The sequence below is a fragment of the Gopherus evgoodei genome, chromosome 2, assembly GCF_007399415.2.
Source record: "Gopherus evgoodei ecotype Sinaloan lineage chromosome 2, rGopEvg1_v1.p, whole genome shotgun sequence".
NCBI lineage: Eukaryota > Metazoa > Chordata > Testudines > Testudinidae > Gopherus > Gopherus evgoodei.
The window spans coordinates 225598790-225620220 of NC_044323.1; the positions used below are offsets into that span (position 1 = coordinate 225598790).

A 21431-nucleotide genomic window follows, 5' to 3' on the forward strand; every position below is an offset into this window, starting at 1 on the left:
TACCAAGAGAATTTTAAATTAGCAAAATAAGTCAAAAAATTCATCATTTACTGTAAGAGTGGCATGGCATGGTGTACTGCCACCCTCACTTCCACGCTGCTGCTGGTTGTGTGACTGGGCCTGATCCAACCCAGCGGTGGGGGCTTGGGGACATGGCTGATATCGCTGGGCCTGATCCTGGTGGGGAGCTGATGCTGAGTTCGATCCTGTGCACCCCATTTTTACTCCACCCCACTCCCAGCTGGTTCTGTGCCTGGGCAAGTGCCCTCCCACTGCACCCTAGTTACAGCTCTGAGGTGTCACGTGGGCCACAGCTGTGTGCTGATTGGGCCATGGGTTGAGAACCACTGCTCTAACTTCTTTCTCTGCTAAATCACTAAAAAAAACATGCATTTCTGATAGTTGGTGACATTTTAACATTTTATACATGCATCTCAAAAAAGGCATTTTGAGCAAGAATATCAGATGAGTAAAAAGTAGTTCACTGAACAGCTCATTGGTGCACTGAAATATTCAACTATACACTGGTGTATTGATCTAAATATAGCCTACATATTTCAATATAATGTCTCTTATATACTTACTGTACAGCCATCATGCTAGTTTCCATTGCTGAATCCAGCCTTCCTTCATCTGTTATCTCTGAAGCCACTCTTTCTGTTTCAGCTGGGAGATCAGGTGCACAGGCTCCACAAGATTCTGAAGCTGTAGGTAAATATGCTGATGGAATAAAATTACTGCTTCTCATCTTATTCACTTCTTCTTCAAGTTTTTTCTTCTCTTCCAGTAATCGAGCACGATCTTCAGAAAGTGTTTCAATCAAATCTGGATGACAATAGAAACATGTAAATATTTTATTTAAAAAAAAGCAGCTCAGAATATTATAACAATTATTTGGATTGAAACTGAATATAGACTATTTCAAAATCTATCAGTGTTGACAGAATATTTACTTACCCTTATCCCTTTCTTGCTGTTGGGTTATTGTTTTTAATTTGTCACTAAGATCATTTATTATATTTTCTTTCTTCATTTTTTCTCTCGTCAGCACGGTGTTAAAATTGGTCTGAAAAATCAGAAATAGCATTAGGTAGAGGTAGTAAACTGTAAATGAAAACAATACATGTAAGACAGAAAACAACGAAGAACCCACGGTATTGCCATTTACAGTTTCCCAAACTAAGCTGAAAGGCAAGGAAATCAGCTTAAGTACATTTTTGAAATGTTTCCTTTCTTGTTTTAATTGGAGTTCAATTACGAGGACTTCTGGGTTAGGACTGGTTCTAATTTTGTTTTGTGAGGTGTGGTGTACATTTGTAGTCCTAATAAAATAATCACAAGAAATATATTAGGTGTGAATAAGGCCCTTTGTATTCATGAATACAATTAAATTAAAACACTGAATCTGTACATTTCTGGTTCTTGACAAATCCAGTAACACACTGTTCTTCTTTAAAACTAGAGTGATGTTGTAGGCTCTTGTACTAAACCAAGTTATTCGCAATTAGAGATAAGCATAATGTGGCATTCATATTACCACATTAAAATATTAATACTTTGAATGAACTTGAAATAGATTTCAGGGCACTGCATGAAGTTTTGGAAGGCAGTATTTCCCAATGCCAAGCAGGTGTTCAGACTAATTAGCACAAATTAGTAAGAGTCCTGGCTCATTAGCACAAACTAACAACTTTTAACAAAAAACTGCTAGTTAGTCTCATGCAATTATTTGCCCATGTCACCCTCTCCATGAATCACTTCATTGGCTTTCCCTTTCTACACTGTATCAAGTTCAAACCTCTTGCCTTCACCATACCGCTTATCATTCAAATCCCTTTTTAAGATCTACTTCTGCTGCAATACACAAAAGAACATCACCAACTAATAACCTAGTAGAAGGGCAACTGGAGGTAGTAATTACATAATTAAAAAAACCTAAGAAATTAAACTATGTGCCAGTCATCACCTTGACTTGTTTAGTAAGCTGCATCCCTTTCTCTCACTATCATATCTATCTGCATACCTTAAAGCTGTAAGCTCTTTGGGGCAAGGCATTTGTCTTCTCTGTATCTGTACAGTATATAGCACATTTTGGGTCTACTATAGATATAACAAAGCAAACTTTATAGTTCACTAAAAACTAAACCAACAAGTAATTTTCTAAGATACTGAACACAGATGAATGAAAACTGCCTGAAAAGTTCAGTGATTGCTATAGCAATCAGATACACTTCCAGCATTTTACACTCCTATGATACATTTTAAACAAGTGGAATGATGCTACATTTTGTGAGATTTGCAGCATGTGAAAACAAACTGCCCCGAAAAAAAGAAGAGGAGATTTTAACAGAATGCGTCAGGGAGATCTTTCCTCAGATGCTCTGCTGATGATGGGGAAAATGGCATGCTATGTATTGAAACATTAAGGTCAGGTCTTATAAAAAAGTCAACTTTGTATATAACATCATTAATTGTCATCTGTTCTGTGGCCATGAAATCTTAATTAAAATTCTCTAAAAGAGACATATGGATGGGCAGCGGATTCTGCACTCCATTCACAGCCTATAATACTGAAAATGAATGTAGACGTCAAAACATTTCTATATCCGTTATTGCTCAGATTATTACTGTGTAAGATCTGCTCTGGTTTCAGTATATTTGCAGACCTACATTTTTAGAAAATTTTCATTTGTCCATGAAGATTCTACCCACTTCTCCTATCTCTGCCCCTAGATTGATGGCTATAGTCCAAAAAGTTGGATGGCTCAAATGACTAGAAATAGTGCTGTGCCTCAGTCCGTGTCCCATACTGATGTTGGTGAAGCTGGAAGAGGTGCTCAAGTGGAGCTCCCTTTTCAATCTATTAACGAGATGAAGCTACAAGACAGGGCATGCTCCACAAAAGAGTCCTTGACTTTGTAACCCTCGCTTTCACCCTTGGTCCACCAGAGCCCACATTTGTCCACTTTCTAACATGCAAAATCAATTGTTTTAAAATACTTTTGGGAATGGTATGAGTTGGAGGATATTTTTATGAGACCAATCTTATTTTGGTGGTTTTGTATTTTAATTTATTTACTAGACACTCATTAGTATAGGATGTGTGCCTAGAGAGATTTTATAAATCTACAGTGAAATACAAAGTTGGAGGTTCAAACTGATTCTAAAACTCAGGCTCTACCTGAGCTGGCTGTTTGGGAACAGTCATGGGACAATGAACTGCTTGGTGTTGGAAAGAGTGAGTTTAATATTGCTCAGAGATACTTTGCAGTTAATCAGAAGTTATGCCTAATAGAGTTTACCTTGGAGCTCAAATTTAGCCCTCTTGGCTGGAGAAGAGTTATGGTAACACAAGCTTATAGAAAAAACAATGACATAGTAACACTTCCCCTAAACTGGGCTCCTTTCACCCAAGTCCCAGAGAAATGCTTTTAAAAGTCAGATATGTTCTGAACCATGAAATTTAATATATTTTATATAATATCTGTCAGGTGACAATGTGAATTTAGGAAGTACCAGATGGCAAACTAGAATGGCAAAAATAAAAAATCTCTAAAATCTCAGAAAGAACATATCAAATTTGATGACGCCTTTACCTGCTGTTCTGCAGTCAGAGACATTCTAAAGTTTTGCATTTCTCATTCTTTCTTTTCTCTTGCTCTTTAAGTTGCTCCAAAAATTTTATTTTCTCTTCCTCAAGTTTTTCTTGAAGCTCAATAACCAAGTTTGATGCAGCAGATAATTCAGTGGAAGGACTTTAAAAGAAATTTTAGAATTTAAGTATGCATTACAGAAATACAGTTCAAGAACAGATAACACAAGCAAAGAAAAACCTGATGAGTCCCTGCTCCTTCCTTACTCCAAAGATAGAGCAGTGGATATGCTTGTCCATTACAGTCATTGTTCGGCTACTGGACATGGCCTGAAGCCATGAAATATGAAGCAACAGCACAGAAAACATGGGCATCAAAGCTAAATGTTTAGGTCTGTAAACATGAAAGTGGTAAAAAATAGGCATTATATTACTGAAAAGTACACCAAATTGCAAAGCAAGCTTGAAGTATAGGAATTTGGTGTCAAAACAAGCAACAAAGCATTGAGAAATAAGTCTCAAGAGACTAAGGATACTCACTGAAGGTCCTTAAAGTGCTGAAGTGAGCTCTTATTTATTAACAACAGACTGGCTAGAAGACTGGGACATAAAAGAGACAGCTCCTGAGCATGTTTCGTTGATGATGCTCAAAAGGAACTGACTAAAACTGACTAAAACTGTTCCAAGGGCAGAAATTCAGCTTTGAGGATTGTGGGCAACTGCCAGTAAGCAGTCTAGTTTACATTCCGTATGATTACTGTTGTCCTAGAGTGAAAAAACTCCAGAAGCTAGGAAGACCTGAGAAACTGAAATTCAGGAGTGAGAATCCTGGTGGACTGTATCTTTAGAGATACATGACTTTCCGCTGCAATCACAGAATGTATCTTTTTAAAAATCTAACTTCCATTATACAGTGACACCTGTCTTAAAAAGTCATTTGAAAGAACGAACAAAAACTGATTCTCAATGAAGATAGTTTTCTAACATAAAAGGAGTCAAAATTTAATCAAAATGGGGAGATTGAGGCAATCTCTTACAATAGGTTTTCTAGTCAAGGGTGATGGTTTCTTGCATAAGTTTCACAGAATATTTTTACATACTTTTCAGTGTTTGGCTGCTGTCAAAACTTGTTGCTTAACAATGCTGTTAGAAATGTACACAAACGTGTTAAAACATCTAAGTTAAACTTTCCCTCAAATGGTACAAGCCAGGGATGCAATTCAAAATTTCTTGCCACTCCTAAAAAAGGGTTCATTTATTAAACTCTGTTTTTAGATTTCAACCCAATCATGTAACTGTAGGAGCAAAAAAATAGAATAGTAACAATTATGATTGGGATGAGGTAACAGTAATTTAAGCCTGAACAGAAGAGCTCACACTATGGGGATAAGTTTTGCAGAATTTATTCTTTTTAAAGACTTCTTAAAGAACATTAATATAAATGTCATTTGGCACTGTAACTTAACAACTGGCACTTTTAAATGTATGGAAATTGGTATGAATACCATTCAGCTACTGCGAAAGGTTAATCTGTCAATCATGACTACTATAAAAGTGGTTGTTACAGCATCCTAGTGGAGCCTCTCTAGTCCCACTTTTAGCAATTATTCATGTAAAGCATGGGAGATGCTACTCATGGAGGAATTAACCTACATTAAATTATAAATGTTTTACAGTTGGCTGTTTTTCTTAATCTTACTGATTTAGGTTCCTAGGCAGACAGACTGTTAACTCATTGTTTTTGACTCACTGTATCACACTGAAAGTTATTTGGTGTTCCCTGCGACACAACTGAATATTCTTCGTCACGTTATATTAAGCCCTATTTGAATCATGGGATATTGTCAAATAATTGTAGCTGAGTTGTGGACAAGACATGGAAAATTGCAGAAAAGTAATAACTGACCTTTATTAATTGCAGTAATTTGGAAAAGCCAGGGAAGACCAATTTGTTTAAGAAAAATTGCCTGAACAATATGAGCACTCAAATATTATGCATGCTAATTTTTTTTTTTTTTAACAACAAGACATTTTGCTGCAACTATATTCCAGTCATTAATGCGCAGGGCTGACAGCTCGAGCCTCAGCCATTGTCAGCTCAGATAAATGGGGTTCTACTTTAATAATGGGGAAAAAGTGTGTGTTGCATACCTCAAAATATATGCTAAATTGTGGACTGTGTGAAAGTAACAATTAAAATCAAAACTGAAATGGAAGTCTAATACTGCGGGATTTGCAATATCACAAATTAAGTAGTGCCTTATATATAAATTCTAAACTTGTCAATGTTCAGACAAGTTTAGAATTTATATATACAAATACAACTTAATTGTGACAGAGCAACTTTTGGGGGGGGCCCTTTGTTTTAAAAGAGTGGCTTATATGTGATTGTATTCTCTTTGTGGGGAAGCTTCTCAGGAACTAAAACAGTTAGTAGTGAATACGGCAAATAAGCAAGCTTATAAGCCCCACAGAGTTACCACCTCCTGTGGGGGCATGCATAAAATAGTTCAAATTGGATTCTACAGAGACTGACAAAAATAAATAAATAGCCTATGTTTAAACTGACTCTGAGCTTTCTTTCTGATCCATCCTGGGCATGCATAAAATAGTTCAAATTGGATTCTACAGAGACTTACAAAAATAAATAAATAGCCTATGTTTAAACTGACTCTGAGCTTTCTTTCTGATCCAGCAAATGGACAGGACCTTCTGTCCAAGGGGTGGGAGAGAATAAAGAAAATCCTTGAGTGTTGGAATGACTTGACCCACTGGGGCCCCATAAAATTGATGGATGACCTCAGGTAAGCTTTTAAAATGTGTAGGTTCTTTTACAGCTTTTATGTTTTCTCTGTAATGCTTTATCTTAAGAATAAAGGAGCTGTGTGGTAATTTATAGCTGCGGGCAATAGATTGGTCATATAGCCTTCGGAGAGAGATCAAAATGTAGGAACTTGCCTGTTTAGGCAGTCTGGCTTGCTGGGGATATCTCAGCATAAAATCAGGGAGCTGTGCAGCCTTAAAACCCCAGTCAGGAGTGAGAAAGATACAGGTCTCTGCCCAAGAAAGGTGAGGCTGGGAATAGAAACCCTTAAATGGGTGCCCTCGGGAGATAACAGAGGGGGAACCACAAGTATAGTTATCATTAAATGTAACACTGATTTCTTATTTACTCTGTCTGACATACCAAATATACACATTTATAAAAGTTTCTTTTACTTCCCTATAGTATTTCTAATATTATGGGAGAGGAAAGTTAAAATGTAAATCAGTGTTAAATGGTAAGAGCATATTTACCTGTCCTAATAGGCAGCTTGATAATCTACTCCTTTTGGACTTTCCTCAAGGAAACTCCACTGAAATTCAGAAAAGCGAGCATTTGCAAAAACTAGTACAGATTCTCCATGCAAGATGCTCTCCTGTTGACATAGCACTGTCTACACAGGGGTTTAGGTCAGTATCACTATGTCGCTCAGGGGAGTGGATTTGTCACACCTGAGCTATGTCGTTATACCGATATAAATCTGTAGTGTAGACCTGGCCTTACTTATTCTAGGTGCTCCTTCTATAAATAGTAAGCAAAAAAAGTTACACTTCTCTTGAAAAATTTGAAGATGCTATTTAAACTTTCCCCTCTTCTGGATTCATGGCTCTCTCTAAATTTCCACTCTTGGAAGATTGCGAAATAGTGTATTTTCTGGGGAAGAAAGGCTGGAAATTAGGAAAAAAGATTTTGCTACATTCCATAATGAAAGTGGTCATCAACTTTTTAAACCTGAATACAAGTAATAACATGTAATCTAATGAGTTTTTAAATATCAGTTAATCAGTATGAGTCCACAAACACTAAAATGCCTTCATCAAAAGTAAAAAGAACAAGTTACTTGTGGCACCTTAGAGACTAATATCTATTTGGGCATAAGCTTTTGTGGGCTAAAACCACTTCATCAAATGCAGTGGAAGATACAGTAGGAAGATACACACACACACACACACACACACACACACACACACAATGAAAAAATGGTGTTGCCATTCCAATTCTAAAGAAACTAATCAATTAAGGTGGGCTATTATCAGCAGGAGAAAAAAAAATTGTAGTGATAATCAGAAAGGCCCATTTAAAACAGTTGACAAGAAGATGCAAGTAACAATAGGGGAAAAATTAGTGAAAGCTTTGTATTGTGCCACTACAGGACAATTATGGTTTCCACTGAAGGAGAAAACTTTCAATTATGAAGAACAGGAAAAGGTGACCATTGATCCTAAAGTAAGTTATTCTCATAAAATCAGAAAATTCATTTTCTAAGTGTTGTAATTTTGGGGAGAATATTTTTGTATGTTTCATATGTAACCAAGAGGTTGAATCCCTGCTTCCATTGCAAAATTCAACTCAAATTTCACTATGAGTCACTACTACTGTCTCCATAATGCTGATTATTTTTCATGTTGAGAAAAACATTTAGCTGGCCAGCAGATGGACACATGCTGTGCATAGTTTGTTTTACACCATCATAAACAAATTGCTAGTGAGCAATAAACAGAGGGTATTACAACTGTACTGCAATTAAACACCCAATCTGGGACTTTTAGGGGATCAAAAGCCAAAGCACCTGTCCAATAATTCTGAAATACGGAAGTACACTCAGGTAGCAAATACATGCCCTATGATTAACAGTCTAGCGGCTTGCAGTACTGCTCTACCAAACCAACATCATCCCGGGCCTGCTGAGCAATTGTGTAATGGGACGTGAATGTGTGGACGGACAACCAGGTGGCAGCCCTACTGATGTTCTGGATAGGCAGCTGGGCTAGGAAAACTGTCAAGGAGGCTTGCGGCCTGGTTGAATTGGTGGTTTTGATTGCCGGAGTAGCAACTTTGCCTGATTGTAGCAGCAGCCAACGCAGGCAGTGATCCAAGAAGAAATTATTTGAGCCGACACAACGAACAATTGCGCCGACTTGCAGAATGGCTTGGTCCTTTCAATGCAGAAGTGCTGTCCTGATGTCTAGGAAATGCAATCTATGCTCCTCCTCCTATTTATGTGACTTTGAAAAAAAAAAAAGACATAAGTAAATGTCTTGGCCTGGATGAAACTGTGAGACCACCTTGGGCAGGAAAGCTGGGTGCAGTCATAGCTGGACCTTGTAGAAGACTGTACAGAGGGGTTCCGAGGTAAATGCCCTAATCTCAGAGACCTGGTCGGTGGATGTTATTGCAACTAGAAATGCAAACTTCCAGGACAGGAGAAGGAGAGAGTAGGAAGCCAAAGGCTTGAAGGGGGTGCTCATGCGAGCCATGACAGCACAAGATTCAGGTTCCTTGACAGAACAGGATCCCTGATGTGCGGGAAGACGTGCTTGAGGCCCTTTAGGAGCATGGAAGTCATGTCCTGGGCAAAACCCAACCTACCGTCAAGCAGTGGATGGAAGGCCAAGATAGGAGCCAAGTGGACCCTGAAAGATGAAAGAGACAGGCCTTGAAGCTTGAATGCAGAAGGTAGTCCAGGATCAACTGCAGCGAAGTCTGCTTGGGCCGAATAACTTTATCTGAGGTCCAACAAGTGAACCACTTCCATTTGGCCAGCTGGCTTGCTTTGGTGGAGGGCATTCTGCTGCTCAACAGGACCTGCTGGACAGTGGCTGACCATTCTTGCTCCTCAACATTTAACCATGCAGCAGCCAAACCATCAGGTGCAGCGCCGCCATTTTCAGATGCAGAGGACTGCAACATGCCTAACACTGCTGGCATGGCCAACCTAGCGCTATGAGAATCACCTTTGCCCTGTCCTGCTTGACTTTTTATGCAGACTCTGTAATCAGCGGTACTGAAGGGAAGGTGTACAACAAAGTCCCCAACCACAGGAGTAGAAAAGCATCCAACAGGGAGTCTGTCGATCCCCTGAATCGAGCAGAAAACATGTAATTTCCTGTTCTGCCTGGATGCGAACAGATGCACCTGGGGATTCCCCACCTCTGGAGATGAAGCTGATCACTTCCAGGTGGAGGGACCACTCATGGCAAGATGAGAAGGTTCTGCTGAGGTTATCTGCCAAAGTATTCCAGGGCCTGGAGGTGGGGAGGGCTACGAGATGGATGCCGTGTTGTATGTATACAGTAGTCCCAGAGCCTGAGGGTTTCCTGGCAAAGGACAGATGATATGGCTCTGCCCTGCTTGTTGATATAGAACATAGCCACTGTATTGTCCGGCAGGACCTGGACCACCCTGTTTTTTTAAGGAAGGCTTGTCAGGCCAGGCGAACTGCTCTGAGCTCCCTGACGATGTGTAGGGAGCAATCATAACTTGACCAACAACCTTCCCTGCTGAGATTGCCCAGGTGGGCTCCTCACCCTAGGTCCAAGGCATCGGAGACACGGGGGCGGAGGACAAGGATGATCCACCAAGGGAACTCCCTCCTATATCAATGCAGGACTCTGCCACCAGGTGAGTGACGACAATACATGATCCGGGACCCTGACCACACAGTCCATATTGTGTTTGTTGGGAGATGTATGATGCCAGCCATGCCTGCAGGGGCCTGTGGTGGAGTCGTGCATGCTGGACCACATAAGTGCAGACGGCCATGTGGCCCAACAAGTGCAGGCACATGTGAGTGGTGGGAAGAGGGTGGGTTTGCATGCACAAGATGAGGTCTGCCATGGGTTGGAACTGAGCCTTCGGGAGGAAGACTCTGGCCTGAGCAGAGTTGAGGACTGCTCCAATGAACTCTATGAATTGTACCGGGATTAAGGTCAACATTTTCTCATTTATTAACAGCCCAGGTCGCAACAGGTGGAACAAACCAGATCAATGCTGCTGCACCTGATCCTGAGATCAATCCTTTAATAGCCAGTCTTTGAGGAATGGGTAAATGTGAACAACACTGGTGCTATGCACTTTGTTAATGCTCTTGGGGCTGACGAGAGACTGAATGGCAATGACCTGAATTGGAAATGGTGCTGGCCCAGTGTAAAATAAGCATTTGTGCCCTGATAAAATGCAATATATGTGTCCTTCAAGTTGAGGGTGGCATACCAGTCTCCTGGAACCAGGGAGGGGATGATGGAGGCCAGGGAGACCATGCAAAACTTCAACTTTTTGAGAGACTTCTTGAGACGATGCAGGTCCAAAATGGGTCTTGCACACTGCCCTTTGTTCCAGATTCTTTCAAGTATCCTGGGGGGTTCAGAGGCTCTCTCTTTAGCCAAGATCAAATGGAGGGGTCTCCCATGGGTTTAAATAGACTTTCTTTTTGTGGGTGGAGACCCCGTCCCCTCTCCTATCCAAAGTCCAGCTCCAAGAGGGAGTTTTGGAGCCACCTGGGCAAGTCACATGTCCATGCTTGACTGAGTTTCTCACCAGCCGAGCCACATTCCCGGGAAAGCCCAGATGTGTACTGGTGTCTCCAAGTTCATTGTTGGCTTAAGTGTTTTGGGATTGGGCACTTACTGAGATAGTTTTCTCAGGGAGCTGACCAACTGCTTCACTACAGCCTACTTTGAATCAAACAAGTATGCAGCCAATATTCATAACTTTAAATACAAAAATGATACATTATACAAATAGGATTAATAGATTCAGTAGCTCATAATCTTTACAGAGATATGTTACATGGCATATGTAGTATAAAACACATTCTAGTTAGGTTATATACATACATTCATATGCATATTTCCATAAAGCTGTATGGGAGGTACCGTCACACTCACCGTATCGGTGGCACAGGGGACCAGTGCCTCGATCCCAGTGTCCCATGTCTTGTAGGGGGAGTGGGGCATCAGGGACCTGGGTCTTCTGACCGGAGATGCGATGCCGGAGTCCTAGGCCACGGAGATAGGGATGTACGTCTGCGGTCTGGGGACTGAGGGTGCTCTACTGCCCTATGGGAAGTCCCATGATTAGCTTGCACCTAGGTGTTGGCGCCTTGGCAGTGTCTGGCACCTGGTGCAGTGTCTGTAGTGTCAGTTGGCCTGCTTGTTCTTGGCCACTGGGGAAGCCCCGAGTCGGGCACGTGACCTGACATACATCATTTGCCCAAGGCCCCCATCACTTCTGGTGCCGGATGGGCATCTTCTTCTTTTGCCACTTCTTCGGCATGGGTGAGGGAGAAAGGTGCTGGCAGTGTGCTCTGCACCGATTCCGAGGTGCTCAGGGTGGGATCCAAGTGGGAGTGAAGTGCAGCCTCCATGAGGAGGGCCCTCAAGCGGATATCCTGCTCCTTCTGGGTTCTAGGGTGAAAATTCTTATAGATTCTGCACTTGTCCTTTATATGGGACTCCTCCAAGCACTTCAAACAACTGTTGTAGGAACACTCAGGCATCAGCCTGTTGCATGACGAGCATGGTTTGAAGCCAAAGAGCAGGGAAGACCCTACTCCGGGGCCAAGTCCAGCTGGGGCTCTAACTACCAAACTAACCTATCACTTAACTTAATGGCTAAACAAGTATCTACAAACTACATACAAAGACGACAGACAATGGGCTGTGAAGAACTGCTAATGCTCTTGCAATGCAAGACAGGTACTCCAACCAACCATCATAGGCAGAAAGAAGGAAATGAGAGGGCACAGGGTCGGCAGCCTAATATACCAACGCATGAGGGCAGTACTTAAGGGGTGCTACAGTCAACCCTACAGATACTGCTAAGGCAAAAATTTGACAACTGTGCGTATGGGCGCACACATACCTAGAATGGAATTGACATGAGCAAGCACTCCAAGAAGAATTCATGTTCCCTGCAGACGTTTTTCTTCCTCTGCAGAAAAGACTCTGCTGGAGAGGACTGCAATTATGCCTTTCGCCTCCCACAGGCTGCTGTGGCACCTGAACAGAGGGTAGCTGGCTCATCGGCTGGAGCAGCCCACCATGGATAGGGAGCAAAGCTGCATTCCTCACTGCAGGGCCAGATGAGGAGGACGGGATATGAGGGGAGACAGACAGCGTGGGGAACACAGGGCTGCTAGGGTCACATGGACTGGAGTTCAAAAGGGCTAGTAGGGGGGACAGATTGCAGTAATGCTGAATGGGAGTCGGGGTGCAGGCCATATAGAGACAAGGGGTGGCTGAATGGAGGTGCAGGGACACATGGGACAGGGATGGGGAATGCAGAGATACAGAGGGATAGGGGGACAAGTGCGGCTGCAGGGACACATGAGAACAGGGTAAGAAGGGGTGGCTAAGTGGGGGTCCAGGGAGACATGGAAAGTGGCAGAGGGGCCTGACTGAATGGCAGAAGCTGGGGTCAGCCAGGGTCTGCATGGGGAGGCTCCCCAATCGCTAACAGCCCCCCCCCCAAAAAAAAACAACCCTGTTCCATACTTCCCCCCACATACCCAACATCCCTCCAGGTTCAATCCCAGACTACTCCTCAGCAATTACTTTCCTGTCCCTCAGCTTCTCCATTACCCCTGACTCCCTCAACCTCTGCACTGCTTCTGAGGGGTGTGGTAAATAAGATTCTGTACTGTAGTTTAAATTATTACTCAACATTCTATATTAATATGCCTAGTAAAGAATCTATTTGTTAAAAAATATCCTGAATCTTTTTTGTCTGTATTGTTACAGACATGCTTGCTGACATTTATTTTGAATACATTACCAAAATAATTGAAATTGGTAAGATTATACTCTGTTATTTTGACAAATAAGATTGCAGAACACTTATGTGCAGAATTTTTAATTTTTTTAGCACAGACTTGCCCCGAGTATAATCTATAATTGCTTTGCACTCAATTTTAAAATTGCCAAAAGAAGCTTAATTACTTCTTTAAAAAGTCTTAATGGAATTAAAATGTTCTACATATTAGAAAGACTGTTCCAGGCAGATTCCAGGCCTCCTTGTATCAGCATGTGAAAGCAAAGAATTTTGGCAAGTTTTCCTAGTGGACAGTCCTAAACCTGGAAATATAACTGATGACAAATGTCTGGCCTCTGTCTCCACCTCTGGAAGTAGATGAAAATCCAGTATGAAGATTGCTGAAAGTGGACAGGATAGAAAAGCAGATTTATATTTTTGATTAATAAAATCTGAGGAGTTCTGCTCCATCCCTAATGATATAACACTGATTCCTAATAATTAAGTCCCAAATCTCTCAAAAAATTAAATGTGAAGTGCAGCCATCAGCTCTGGTAACACAATAATGAACTAAGATGGTGTGTGCCAGTCATTAAAGAAAAAAAAGTTTCCTTCAGAAAAAGGGCTTCTCAGGGATATTACGGCAGGCTTCCACAGTTCTATCTGGGTACGTCTACACTACAGGATTATTCCGATTTTACATAAACCGGTTTTGTAAAACAGATTGTATAAAGTCGAGTGCACGCGGCCACACAAAGCACAATAATTCGGCGGTGTGCGTCCATGTACCAAGGCTAGCATCGATTTCTGGAGCGTTGCATTGTGGGTAGCTATCCCGTAGCTATCCCATAGTTCCCGCAGTTTCCCCCGCCCATTGGAATTCTGGGTTGAGATCCCAATGCATGATGGTGTAAAAACAGTGTCGCGGGTGATCCTGGGTAAATGTCATCACTCATTCCTTCCTCCATGAAAGCAACGGCAATTATTTCGCGCCCTTTTTCCCTGGGTTGCCCTGGCAGACGCCATAGCATGGCAACCATGGAGATTGTTTTGCCTTTGTCACTGTCATCGTATGTGTACTGGATGCCGCTGACAGAGGCGGTACTGCAGCGCTACACAGCAGCATTTTTGCCTTTGCAAGGTAGCAGAGATGGTTACCAGTCGTTCTGTACCGTCTGCTGTGCCAGTATAAACTGGCGATGAGATGATGGTTATCAGTTGTTCTGTACCATCTGCTGCTGTCATGGTGCTCCTGGTTGACCTTCGCTGAGGTCGGCCGGGGTCGCAAAGACAAAATGGGAATGACCCCCGGGTCATTCCCTCCTTTATGTTGTATCTAAAAATAGAGAGTCAGTCCTGCCTAGAATATGGGGCAAGTGTACTAGAGAGCCAGTGTACCAGAGAGCACAGCCACTCCGTGTCAGATCCTGCAGAAATGATGAGCTGCATGCCATTCTAGGGGGTGCCCCTGCAACAACCCCACCCGTTGCTTCCCTCCTCCCCCAACCCTCCTGAGCTACCTTGCCAGGTCCCCCCATTTGTGTGATGAAGAATGCAGGAATAAGAAACACTGACTTTTTAGTGAGATAAAATGAGGGGGAGGCAGCCTCCAGCTACTGGGATAGTCCAGGCAGGACATTAAACAGTAGGGAGGGGAGAGGAGCCCAGCATCCCGCTGCTGATAGTCCAGGCAGTACAAAATCTTTTCTTTAGACATGAAACGGGGGTGGGGCTGATGGAGCTCAGCACCCAGTTGCTATGATGAGGATGATTACCAGCTGTTCTGTACCATCTGCCGGGAATAACCGGGAGTCATTCCTATTTTTACCCAGGCGCTCCCGGCTGACCTCACCTGAGGCCAGCCAAGAGCACTCACGGGATGATGACAAGGACGGCTACCAGTCCTTCTGCACCGCACTATCTGCCACCGGGGAAGGAGGGGAGAGGATGCTGTTGTTCAGTGCCGCGGCACAGCGTCTACCAGCAGCAGTGCAGTAGACATACGGTGACACTGAAAAAGTCAAGAAACAATTTTTTTCCCTTTTCTTTCCATGGGGAGGAAGGGCGCTAAATTGACGAGAAACACCCCGGACAATGTGTTTGACCCTAGAGGCATTGGGAGTTCAGCCAAGAATGTAAATACTTTTCGGAGACTGCGGGGACTGTGGGATAGCTGGAGTCCTCAGTCCCCCCTCCCTTCCTCCATGAGCATCCATTTGATTCTTTGGCTTTCCTTTATGCTTGTCACACAGCACTGTGTTGTGGACTCTGTATCATAGCATGGAGATTTTTTTCAAATGCTCTGGCATTTCGTCTTCTGAAACATGTCTATTCCTGCTAGCACTGGCAGAAGCATGCATCGTAATTAAAAAGCTATTTTCAAATATTGTTACATTTTATTGATGATGAGTGCTTCTGATATTGATATTTCAAACTGTTGTGTTTTGTAAATGACTGGGTTTTATTTTAAGTATGTATATCCGCAACTTCTCTTTGGTTAAGTCATGGGGCTTATGGTTCATTCTCCTCCTCTTCCTCCCCCTCCATATTCTTAAGTATCTTCATAATTTTGTAGTTTGGCTTTCATGGCACCGTTCTTGTTCTCCTACTTATCTGACGACCACTAAGCATCTCCCCTAGCAGTCCCTCATATTTCCTTTGCCCTCTTCCTGATGGGGTCCAACAAGCCTCTGTTGTAAGTTGATACCTGTTCTTTGTGTATCTTATTCCTATACAGTGTGCAGACACAGATTTAACGATTATCTCTGTGCTGACCACTTGCAAATGTGCTTTACTCCTGGCCTTCCTCTTTCTGTGCAGCCCTACATATCATCGTGTCTGAAACATATCAATGGAAGGTACGTCATCAGCTCTAGCTTTAATATCAATAAAGAATTTGGGTTTAGTCATCTTTCTTCCTAAACACTCTTCCCTTCCTCAATTCTCTATTACTGCTGGCAATTCTACCCTCCATTGCCAACATTCACAATCTGGAGTCATTCTTCTCACACCTCTAGACCTTTCAAAATCTTCCTGTATCAAGGTAAAATAATTACTGAAACTTGTCTCCTATTACATACCCTGCCATGCTAGTCATGCTGCTCAGTTTCTGTGCATCTCTCCAAGCACTTCTTCCACTTCCATCTCTGTGCCTAGCATATTTTAATGCAAATTCCTTCTCATTCTCAAACTGCGCTAGCGTTATTTTCTTTGCAACCAAACAATAGCTGCTATGAGCAGAAGAAACTGATTAGCTGCATTTCTCAGCTACTAATGCTGGAATCACCAAGAGAGCTCTTTTAGATTTATAACCTATATTTAAGCAACTGATAAAAGAAACCACTGAATTCATTTCCCCCTTTCCTCCTCCTTTCTTTACAGACCTATGTGACGTCATTCATTATCAGCTATAATGGTATTTCAATAAATCTGAGAATCCAAGTGTAACATGTCTAAAACTAATGCAGCTTGAGAGAAAAAAGAAAAACCTAGATTTGATTACCTTTATTTAAATCATCAAAATTCCCATCCCTTTATATAAAACTGAGAACATGCACTTTTAAAAATCATTGCAACTTTTGTACAAGAGATTCAAAGTTTCAGACTTTACAAAATACGAACTTGTAAATTTGCTCACTCTTTCATTTTTGTTCTCATAGACTCTAGGGTCAGAAGGGACCAATATGATCATCTAGTCCGACCCCCTGCACAAAGCAGGCCACAGAATCCTACCCATCCACTTCTATAACAAACTCCTAACCTATGTCCAAGTTACTGAAGTCTTCAAATTGTGGTTTGAAGACCTCAAGCTGCAGAGAATCCACCAGCAAGTGACCCATGCCCCACGCTGCAGAGGAAGGGCCTCAAGGGCCTCTGCCAATCTGCCCCGGAGGAAATTCCTTCCCGACCCCAAATATGGTGATCAGCTAAACCCTGAGCATGTGGGCAAGACTCACCAGCCAGCACTCAGAAAAGAATTCTCTGCAGTAACTCAGATCCCATCCCATCCAACATCCCATCACCGACCACTGGGCATACTTATCTGCTGATAATCATAGATCATTGCCAAAATTAGGCTATCCCATCATACCATCCCTTCCATAAACTTATCAAGCTTAGTCTTAAAGCCAGATATGTCTTTTGCCCCCACTACTCCCCTTGGAAGGCTGTTCCAGAACTTCACTCCTCTAATGGTTAGAAACCTTCGTCTAATTTCAAGTCTAAACTTCCTAGTGTCCAGTTTATACCCATTTGTTCTTGTATCTACATTGGTACTAAGCTTAAATAATTCCTCTCCCTCCCTAATATTATCCCTCTGATATATTTATAAAGAGCAAGCATATCCCCCCTCAGCCTTCTTTTGGCTAGACTAAACAAGCCAAGCTCTTTGAGTCTCCTTTCATATGACAGGTTTTCCATTCCTCGGATCATCCTAGTAGCCTGTTCTGAACCTGTTCCAGTTTGAATTCATCCTTCTTAAACATGGGAGACCAGAACTGCACACAGCATTCCAGGTGGGGTCTCACCAGTGCCTTATATAACGGTACTAACACCTCCTTATCTTTGCTGGAAATACCTCGCCTGATGCATCCTAAAACCGCATTAGCTTTTTTAATGCTATATCACATTGGCGGCTCATAGTCATCCTGTGATCAACCAAATACCCCAAGGTCCTTCTCCTCCTCTGTTGCTTCCAACTGATGCGTCCCGAATGTATATCTAAAATTCTTATTATTAATCCCTAAGTGCATGACCTTGCACTTTTCACTATTAAATTTCATCTTATTACTATTACTCCAGTTTACATGGTCATCCAGATCTTCCTGTATGATAAACTGGTCCTTCTCCGTGTTAGCAATACTCCCCAGCTTTGTGTCATCCGCAAACTTTATTAGCACATTCCCGCTTTTTGTGCCAAGGTCAGTAATAAAAGGTTAAATAAGATTGGTCCCAAAACCAATGCTTGAGGAACTCCACTAGTAACCTCCTTCCAGCCTGACAGTTCACCCTTCAGTACGACCCGTTGTAGTCTCCCCTTTAACAGTTCCTTATCCACCTTTCAATTTTCATACTGATCTCCATCTTTTCCAATTGGACTAATAATGCGCATGTGGAACCGTGTCAAATGCCTTACCGAAATCAAGGTAAATTAGGTCTACCGCATTTTCTGGTACTTTACTCATGCTAAAAGAACTTCCCACTAAAAGGCTTAAAAACAAAAAAAAAAAAAGTATACAACTGTTTACCCACTGAGTACATTTCTGTGTCTGAAAGATGAAGCAAGCCATCATTACTTATTGCAGTTTTACCATTGATTTTAATAGGAGTGGAACTGGGCCTAAAGTTGAACATACTTAAGACATGTGAAAGCACATAACTCCTTTAATCTAAAAAAGTAATATATCTTTAAAAGTTGTACATCATTCTTTGAAAATATGGTGCTCAGATCAACAACATTTAAGTATGCACTATTTGCAGAGCTAGATTATTAAAAAAACACAGCACTTTAGGCTGCACACAAACAAAACAATGAATGTATAATATCATAGCAAATATTGCATACACTGCTTTGTGTACATGCAGAAGTTTGGATAAGTGTTACTTTCTCGTTTTCCTCCCCTTGCACACCTATGCAATTCAGAACGGATGGATTAATGAGCTAGGAACCTGATTTGAAATATCTAGACTTCCCTGAACAAGTTTAAATCATGCAATCAACTCAACTCTTCATTTGTGAAGGGAATTTATTTATTAAAGTGCAGTATACAGTGTGGGCATATTTGGGATGAGACCTTACAAATAAGGACCTTTCTGTTTTACATGAACACAAAATTCCATTACATAATTCATAACAGGCGGGAGAACTGCTCTATTGCAAAACTTTCCCCATCCTGGACACTTCTGCAGCACACTCTACACTATGTGTTGCTTGTTTATTCATGGACTAAGAAAACACAGAAAGGGAAAGATTTACCATACTGCCTGTTAATGTGCTTCAATGGATGTTCTACAGAGACTACCAATAGATTTGAAGTTAGTCTTGGTATGAAGATTGAATAATCTTTCACCTTTCTAAAAGGCCAAAAAGGGAGCAAATTCGAGTTAAATTTTGGAGGGTAATTTTTCTTGTGTGGAGAAAAAACCCTATCCAATAAGAACTGGAATGGGACAGAATCATTGTACATATGGGCTTCTGTCCAGAGATTAGTTGCTTCTATTTGTCATTACCCCATAGTCCAGAAATGAACTAGTGATCTTCTAATGAAATTCTCCATATCCTATTAATCTCCTGAGTCATCCAGTCACACAGACGAATCCAGTAAAAGAGCTCGCATCTGTGTTTCTGACTACATTAAGGGCGTGTCTACACAAGAAGTTGGTGAACAGCAAATTAAGGTAGAATTTACTATACACTCGCTAGTCTATATTAAGTTCCTATGTGGGCACACTGTGCACTAAAAGTGCCTTAGGCGGTTTAGCTTAGTACACTTTAAAGAGTATTCAGCTAAAGCACACAAAGGCACTTTTAGTGCACAGTAAGAATGTCCACATGGGGTTAGTGTGAAATAGCTAGTGCACTGTAAATTTTTATCTTATCTTGCTGCTCACTAATTTATTCATGTAGACAAGCCCTAACACTTCGGGAAATCTCCCATCATAGCAATTTTATTGGTGATATGAGCAGGTGTACACATCCCCCACAACTGCCATGGAAAGCTTCCTATTTGTCACTGGTTAATAGCTTTTTCAAGGAAACTTGTCTAATATAGATAGCTTACAGTAAAGTTTGCCAAATAATTTCTATTATAAAGATCCTGTTTTTAATTAATTATATCCTCGCCCAACTAACTGTCTGGCCTGAATTCTTCTATGCTGAATGTCTGCTTCAGGTTGAATATTTTTTGGAAAGTTGCAGTTCTCCTAGTTTGGCCATGCCCAAGCGAAATTAGGGATGACACTCCTCCGCTTATAGTAATTCCTACAACTATTTCACGAGAAGCTCTACCACCTCCTGGCCTTGGGAGCAAGAATATGATATTTGGCAGGGTGTCACACTAATATCAAGGATGTTTCTTTTGCCACCCTCATGAAAATGCACCCAAATTTGGCAACGTTATAAGCCTCTGAAAAACTGCTGGTCACTTAATACTCAGTAGAGCAGTGGCTCTCAACCTTTCCAGACTACTGTACCCCTTTCGGGAGTCTGATTTGTCTTGCGTACTCCAAAGTTATACCTCACTTAAAAACTACTTGCTTACAAAATCAGACATAAAAATACAGAAGTGCCACAGCACACTCTTACTGAAAAAAAATTGCTTACTTTCTCATTTTCCCATATAACTATAAAATCAATGAATTGGAATATAAATATTTCACTTATATTTTGTGTATAGAATATAGAGTAGAACAGTCAAGTCATTGTATGAAATTTTAATTTGTACGACTTTGCTAGTGCTTTTTATGCAGCTTGTTGTAAAACTAGGCAAATATCTAGATAAACTGATGTATCCCCTGGAAGACTTCTGTGTACCCTCAGAGTTACGCTTACCCCTGTGTGAGAACCACTGTAGTAGAGGATTGTTACCCCTTCAGTAAACATCACCTATTCTGAGCACTGAATGAGGCAAGGGAGCTATGGAAAAAATAGTATGTGATCATGTAATTAAAGACTACCACAGCGTATAAACGGGCTGAGTTAAAGCTGCATTGAATTAAGGAGTACTTGTCTTTCTAAACTTAACCTTTATTGTAAATTTTTATATGTAGTACTGACAATAATTAGAGATTTCACTATACAAATGACAGTGTCAAAATCAAACTGATGTGGATAAGACTAGTATTTAAATCAAATTTCACCTTTTTAAAATTTTGTACTGCAATAAATCATATGCAAATGTATAATATTTTTGAATTCTACATTTAGAGAAGCAGTAATTTTAGAACTCTATCACACTCACTGACATTTAAAAAGAAAAGGAAGTCTAATCTAAATTTGTATCCAAATCTTGGGCCACATTGCTTTCTGCTGAGCTCTATTTCATTGGTATTTCATATTCTCAACTTACTCTCTAAGCCATTTGTCTGTTTTGTCTACCTATCACACCATCAAATCTAGACTGAAAACTCAAACACTGCTTCTCTTACTCATCTGTACTATATCCAGCACAATGAGATTTTTTTATTGGGGTTACTGAGTGCTAACAATATAAATAACAAAATACTGCCCTCTGTTATATTTATGTGACTATGAAAGTAAATGAAGTT

The 21431-nt window shown here is 41.2% G+C and overlaps 1 protein-coding gene across 1 annotated transcript in view; it reads right to left on the bottom strand.

The window, feature by feature from the left end:
- Positions 1 to 21431, bottom strand: part of RB1CC1 (RB1 inducible coiled-coil 1) — a 176599-nt gene that overhangs the window by 54589 nt on the left and 100579 nt on the right. Inside the window, 4 exon segments of the mRNA XM_030553083.1 lie at positions 585 to 825; positions 958 to 1066; positions 3597 to 3640; positions 3643 to 3755. Of these exon segments, the coding sequence (XP_030408943.1) occupies positions 585 to 825; positions 958 to 1066; positions 3597 to 3640; positions 3643 to 3755 (507 nt within the window).